Raw genomic sequence first — 7,772 nt, 5'->3', positions numbered from 1 at the left:
TGTATGAATGCTGAGAGGGAGCACTGCCTTCTCTAGATCTACTGTATCAGTGCTGAGAGGGAGCACTGCCTTCTCTAGATCTACTGTAAGAATGCTGAGAGGGAGCACTGCCTTCTCTAGATCTACTGTAAGAATGCTGAGAGGGAGCACTGCCTTCTCTAGATCTACTGTATCAGTGCTGAGAGGGAGCACTGCCTTCCCTAGATCTACTGTGTCAGTGCTGAGAGGGAGCACTGCCTTCTCTAGATCTACTATGTCAATGCTGAAGGGGAGCATTGATAGGATCGAGAGTGAAGGTAGTTTCAAAGTTAATTTACTTTCATGTTGCTCTGTTTTGGAACCCACCTAACGCCATCTATTAATTAATCCAAGCAAATTACAAATGCCAGCCTGCACTGAGTCTTGGTGACTATATAATTAATAGCTACCTGTAACAAACCTCAGCAATTCAGAGGAATAGAGAGGAATCTGTAATCTCTACAGTGTGTCATCAGGAATCATGAAATTTTGAAAGCCTTTTCTTAATACTATAATTTTTATACATACAAAGAAACATTAAACAGTGATGGATGGCAGGATGGAGTGAGGCATTGTGTAAAAAATAATGTTAATATTGTCCAGAGGATGCACTGAGCTAATATGTCACTAAAGCAATGAGTACAGACAGAGCCAACAAACTCAAGGAAAACATACATTATTAAAGAGAAACTGCTCTTAAACATAGGAGAGATAAGAAATATCAGCAGAATATAAACATGAAATAAATGATCAAATGGAAGGTTTAAGATTTGCTCTATGCTGATTGAGATGCCAGTTTTTTTTAAAAAAATGGGGAAGGGGATGCTAGAAATGATGTAATCAGTAAGGACAGTCAAAGGGAACCTAAGCCTTGAAAGTAAACAGAAAACCAGGTGTGGTGGTCAATAAATTGTGACTTAGAAGCTGGCCTAGGCTACATACAGAGCCCCCGTCAATAAAAAAGAAATGGGAGTGGTAGGAGAGGAAAGAGTGAAGGGAAGGGAAAAGAAAAGAAGGGGAAGAGAAACAAGCAAACAAGCCAGCTATGCACTGGCTTCTGCCAGCATACTGGCAAACCCTCCAGTGATTTTTTTCACAGCTATGTAAAAATCCATTTCAGCACCTCCAGTATGAACTTTACAAGAACTGAGAAAGTCAAGTGAGAAAGCACAGCTTAACAATAAGATGCACCAAAGAAGGCAGGAAAGAAAAGCAAGAAGACAGATTTCTTCCAAACTTGCAAGGCCAGAATTCGCCTGAACACTAAAACCTGAAGAATAGGAAATGAAAATAGAAATGCCACAGAGCAGTACTCGTGGCAAACACAGAAACAAAAATTCTCAAAATAAGGCTAGCAACCCAAACACAAAAGCACACTATCAAGTATAATGTATCTCAAGTATCCTCATATGACTGAAGATACAAGCCAGTCAAGGTGATATGCTACCACATCAACAACACAGTAGCCAAAATCTCAAGCTCCATCACAAACACTTTGTAAAATTCAGCAATAATTCATAAAATAAACAGTCTGAAAAGTTAGGGATAGAAGGACAATAAGCAAACACAATAAAGGCAGATTGTGCACATATACATGTATACATACATACATACATACATACATGCATACTAAGTATATGCATATATGCATGCATATACTTAGTGAAAAGCTAGCATTATAATGAAAGGGAAAAGCTGAAGGCTCCCTTTCTTCTATCACACAGTTTCATCATTTTCACTCAGCAGAATACTGGAGTCTGAGCCACAAAACTCAAGAGGACAAAATAAATACAGGGTATCCAGGTTGGAAAGGATGTGGTCAGTCAGTGATGGTGTAATGACCTCATGGAGAGAATATGCCCCAAAACCATCTGAAAAGTGGTACAACTAGCAAACAAACTCAACAAGATCATAAGATGTAACATATAAAAATAAGTCATGTTACTATATGCTAATACCAAGCCATCTGAAATAGAAGTCAGAGAACAATCTGAGAGGTGGTTACCAGAAGTGTATGGCAAGGGGAAATGGAAGGTGTTGGTCAAGAGTACACTTTAGTTCACTGGAAGAATATATTTTAGTGGTCTACTATATTGCATGATAAACTCAGTGATAACAATGTATGTGTCAAAAGCATTAAAGGACTAGATTTATAAAGTCCTGGACACAAAACCTTGTAAGCTGATAAGGTGTGGGGTAGGTTAAGTAGCTTGATTTGTGTCTCATTAGCATACATAGCTATTATTGGCCAAAGAAAAGAATAAAGATAAGAATGTAAGATGGCAACTAGTATTTAGCTTGATATAGCTCCAAGATGTGCAAACACCAGACTACACCCAGAAAAACATAGTTTTAAAAAATAAAAAATAAAAGCTGAAAAGTCCTTGTTGAACCATGAATCTTTCTAGACTTGTGTCTTTTCAAGATTATAAGTCTGAGCTAATACATGCATTTTATGAGATTTCTGGGCTGCAACATGCATCTTAATTCTTAGCTTGAATGTCATTGTATGGAGATGACAGGTATTTTTTTAGCCATGGGCTTACACAAATTGTTGAATTTCTATCTTCCCTTTTTCCAGACATATTTTATTCCCATTAGCCACTTGTATGAAGGCTTTGAAAAAAAGTGTCCTAACATGAAATATAAAATGTGGCACAAAATTGGACTTGCCATTACTGCCCAAAAGATCCGAGAACATTTATCTTTTGAGGTAAGAGGGGTCCTTCTGAATTCTTCCTACCTACTCATATCCCCAAGCAAACTTGCACAGAGATAGGGGCAGAAACTAACTGTAAGCTAATGACATGAAGCTATGCTTCTCTCTTTAAGGACTGGAACTACAAGATGCAGTTGAAACTCTGCAATGTCTTCGTAAGAGACATACCCAAGACCATGAAAACTGACATATATGATGAAACAGTAACCCATGTTGTACTCATCCATGGATCTGCAGAAGACTGTCAGTTGCGAAAAATTTATAAGGCACCTTCCCTAATTCCTGTGACATGCCATCAGGTACAGAAACCAAAATCCACTGATATTAGAAAAACTGCCACTACAGTCAGGCTTTCTGGCCTCCCCTCTCCTTCTTTCCTCCCTCCAGCCCACTATCCCATACTTACCTACAACCATGTGCATTCACCTAGACAGTGTTCATTGATTGCTTTCGCACTCAATGACCTAGACACAAGCATTTTCCATCCAATACCAATGGCCAACAAAACTCAACAAGGAATAGAATTTTGGCCACAGTTACATTTTAGTGCAGTGGTACCTATGAAAAAATAACCTACTAATTTCATTCATGCATTTCAGAAAGACTGTATCAACAGTATTCTAGAAGGTCCCAACAAACCCCACTAAATAGAGTGGCAGCAATTTTGTTCCAACTCAGAAGATAAATAAAAAAAATGAATACTTTGTTCTTTAAAATGTTAAGAGTTCAAAGGGACATTTTGCTCCATAATCCTTGGTTTCCTAGCAACCACAGCCTGCCCATCTCCATGGCTTCAGTTTCTAACTTTGGCTTTCTGTTCTCAGCATTTTCAGTACAGCAGCCACCCATCACTATCTTACCATCTTATGGTCTCTCTACAACCTTTCAGTGGCCTTTTTGCAGTGGCCTCTACCACTGCTAGAACGAGAATGTCCAGGTTCCTGATTACTTTTTGCTCAGCTACCACTGTTGGCTGTATCTGAAATAAGACCATAAGTAGGAGAGAGATTTTAGACCTAGCATTCCAATGCTAAGGGAGAATATACAGGAAAGAGGCCTCCCAGACTGATTTTAAGAAACTAAGAGATAGCTTGTTTACATAGAAAGAGGAATAGGGTACTCTTGTAGTATACTAATCACAGTCCTGTGTGTGTGGCTTCCAGTTCTACCAATGGTAGCCCTTTGAATATGCACCGATCATATCTTTTTTATTACTAAACACAAGCTTTGCCCAGAGTCACTGAAGAGAGCTCTGTTTCCTGCCTTCTGTAAGAAAAGCTAAAGTATGAACACAATTACCCACCACAAGTTGACAGAAACTTGTTTTGCCTGGAGTGGAATCCTATAAAGATGCAAGTTGCTTGGAGAGCGGTTGATTAGAGCCTCAGAGCAAGGTCTCCTAAAGCAGCTGGAGCTGAAGCTTGAACAGCAGCTGTGGCTGCAATGGTCCATGCAGTCAGAGTGGAGTTTTCTCTGAGAGATCACAGGAGTTACTAGAGCAGAAGCTGTAGGTCTAACAGTGCTGAACTCAAGACTACGAGACATAAGGTAGAGTCCGTCAGCTGTCAATTAAAATGTCGACTGGCCTTACCAGCTACTAATAGCTCAAAAAGGAAAAGATAGTAAATGATGCTTACAATAAATTTTATTGTGGAATGATCACCCTCAAGAGTGTTCCCCAGGTTTAATCCATATCCAAACATCCTTAAGAATGACTGAACAATACGTCATCCTGAAGATGCATTATCAATAACTCTCACTTATTACTAATCATATAATCATACAAAATCTGGCAATTTCTGATAGTTAGCAAAGAAATTATATCTCAAATGCTCTGTTAGAATAAGCAGCAGCATATTTAGTGTGGCTTGGTCTTCAGTTGTTAAGAAAGAAAACAAACTATCAGTTAGTTTATCATGAAATCTATATGAAATAAGATGCCCAAATGCATGGAGGAAGAGTGTATGTGCAGAACCAGGTGTAGTGACTGATGTTGGTCATCCCAGCAGTCAGGAGGCTGAAGATCTAGAATACCAGCTTGCCAGAGCAACATGTAATTGCAAAACAGGCATTCAGAAATTAATATGTATTTTGTTAATTTTCAGATACAAGGCACGGAAGACTTCACAAAAGTAATGATTACTCAAACTTCAGTTGCTGTAAGAAAATTCAGATGGAATGTAAAAAAATACATCCCACCTCGTAGGATCTCTATGAAACCAGATCTTGAAAGTGAGTTAGTTGTATTGGGCTTGATTATAAGGATTCTTATTCCTTTCATAAAATAGTGGTCCGCATTTGGGAACAGGTGCATGCATTCTGCCTAGAGTATTGAGGACCTCCTTTAGCTGTCATATTTGACATGTTAAACTTCCCATCACTATGACAAAAACATGAAATAAACAACTTACAGGAGGAGAAGTTATTTTGGTCCATGATGTCAGAAACCTCAGTCTGTTCTTTACCTGTTCTGTTGCCATAGGTTTGTAGGAAGATAGAAAGTAGAGTGGGTATAACATCATGGGACCAGAAGCCTGAGGGGGTGGGACTTTTCTTTTTCCTCATGGCATCTAGGAGGCAAAGAGATACCAAAAGAAGCCAGGACAATATATTTCACACACCAAGACCTATGATAGTACCCCATAGCCCCAGGCAAGGGAAAGAAACAGGAAACAGACACTAGCATTCAAGCACCCTTAGGTACCTGCAACTTTACATCTCTCTCTTGCATTCTCCTTTCCCTGCTCCCTCCACATTCCAACTTCTTTTATTCTCATTGGCCAGTAGTTTAAAGTATCCAAGATGTAAGTCACAATATGTGTGGGACAGAGAAGCCAAAATTGTATAGAAAGCTCTGCTTCATTATATTCCGGGTTTGGACTCTGAGACAAAATCTGGAGAAGCTTATAGCTGGTACAATTGACTATTCCTGGTAAAAGAAATCATGAGATCTAGTTTCTTGGACATAATGCCTACAGATACAGTCAACTCTATTCTCTGTAAATGTCTTCACAGACACGCCAGAACTGTACTTTATTAACTGCCCTTTCAGGTGTCCTCTATGTAATCAAGTTCCCCTTTGGCAAAAGCCAAAGTCAATTATCCCAATATACAATATCAGAGTTACACTTAGAAATATTTATATTTCATCTATAAGTATAAGCCTGAATAATTACCAAAATAATATGGGAAAAATGGTTGACAGAATTGTCAGCTCTTCCTCCAAAAGAAAATGTCAGGTATATCAATAGCAAGATAAAATACTGTTTACATTCTGAATGGCAGACATATGAATCACTGGATAGTGTTGGCAGAAGGTCTATTCTTTAAACAAATTTCATATGATAAAAGCTATACTACAGCAAATAGGATTATATAGGAACTATAATTCCTCATCAGTTGAATGACATAAAAGATTTACAAGTTTTTCACCTTCATTAGTGATTTTTTTCATTATTTTCCTCATTGCTGTGACCAAATACTTAACTAGAAGTAACTTATAGGAACAAGGGCCTGTTTTGGCTTCCAGTTGGATATAATTCATCACCACAGGGAGGATGTGGCAATGGAAGTGAGGTGCTCTGACCACTGTGCATTCATGTGTAGGGAAACAGAGGGATGAATGACATGCTCAGCTTGATAACTTCTTTTTTCTCTTCTTACTCAGCCCAGGACCCCAGCCCAGGAGATGACACTATCATGCTCAAGGTGGCTTCTACTTAGTTAAACCTTTCAAAAAATTCTCTTAAAGACACACTCAGAAATGTCCCTTAGGTGATTTTAAACCCAAGTTTACAAGGACTACCCATCATAGTGAGATTTAAATATATATTTAATATTTAATAGAAATATAGAATGGTCTATATTTCTATTTAAATATGTATAATTTAAATATATAAGTATATTTAAATCATTTATATATTTAATTATATATTTAAATATATATTTAAATGATATATATGTACATCATTTATGAAAAAGCAATAATAAATCTGATATATTTTCTTACTTTATTGGTACTAGTATAAACTAGTGAACTTATAGAGATTTTAAAAATAATAAGCTTTATAACCTTTTCTAGACATTTATTACAAAGATATAAAAAGTGTAAAAAGATAATTGGGCATCATTATAAATATAGAATATCAGAATCAGTGAAACTGTATAATAAATTACTATCTAATTAACAATTTAATCAAGAAGATTGATTATTACATAATCATTAAAATAATAACTTTTCAGGTTACAATGTGAAAAGACCTGTGTTATATGTCAAGTAAAACTACCAATGCTATGCTGTTAATTCTAAGTGAATTTTATCTTTATTACATTCTATTGGTGTATACTTAAAACTTTTGAATATATTTTAATTGTGTGTGTGTGTGTGTGTGTGTGTGTGTGTGTGTGTGTGTGTGTGTAGGTGCTCAAGGTTGGCAGGGAATAAAAACTCACTGGAGCTAGAGTTGTAGGTCATTGTGAACTGCACAGCATGGGTGCTGCGGACCAAACTCCAGAAGAATAGTATATGCTCTAAACTTCTGAGACATTTCTCCTGCTCCCAGATATTTGCATTTTTGTGGATATAAAATCCTGTCGTCACACAGGTTTCTACTGACCATAAGATCCAGTACCTGTAGATTATGGTTCTGAGGCTGATACTATCTGTGTTCTGCAGCTGCCACCTCTTCTCCTCAGTCTCAAAAACCTAGACATGACAAATGACCAATGGTTCCTCTGGGTTCCTCTGAAACAAAGACCTAGTGGTCTCTAATATTTGGGCATTTTTATGTATTGTTTCTCCGACCTGGGACCCTCAAACCTACCCCATATCTCTCTATTCATGGACTTACTGTACCTTGCTTTTCAATGTCTTTCTTTCTCTCTGTCTATCTATTTATCTATCTATCTATCTATCTATCTATCTATCTATCTTCCCATCTCCCTCCTCTCTCTCTCTCTTCTTCCCTCCCTCCCTCCCTCCCTCCTCTTCTCCCTCCCTCCCTCCTCCTCTCCCTCCCTCCCTCCCCCTCTCCTT

The 7,772-nt window shown here is 37.8% G+C and overlaps 1 protein-coding gene across 2 annotated transcripts in view; it reads left to right on the top strand.

Annotated features, from left to right (window-relative positions):
• Slc9c1 (solute carrier family 9 member C1) overlaps nucleotides 1-7,772 on the top strand; it is a 75,280-nt gene that overhangs the window by 65,098 nt on the left and 2,410 nt on the right. For both annotated transcript variants that reach the window (XM_028785241.1, XM_028785242.1), the window contains 3 exons: nucleotides 2,600-2,731; nucleotides 2,851-3,036; nucleotides 4,843-4,969. In XM_028785241.1, coding sequence (XP_028641074.1) covers nucleotides 2,600-2,731; nucleotides 2,851-3,036; nucleotides 4,843-4,969 — 445 coding nt within the window. The remainder of the gene's footprint in view (nucleotides 1-2,599; nucleotides 2,732-2,850; nucleotides 3,037-4,842; nucleotides 4,970-7,772) is intronic.

Source organism: Grammomys surdaster, unplaced genomic scaffold (assembly GCF_004785775.1).
Source record: "Grammomys surdaster isolate TR1022 unplaced genomic scaffold, NIH_TR_1.0 125167, whole genome shotgun sequence".
NCBI lineage: Eukaryota > Metazoa > Chordata > Mammalia > Rodentia > Muridae > Grammomys > Grammomys surdaster.
The sequence above is the reverse complement of the archived record's forward strand: the minus strand, read 5'-3'. Positions and strand labels throughout refer to the sequence as shown.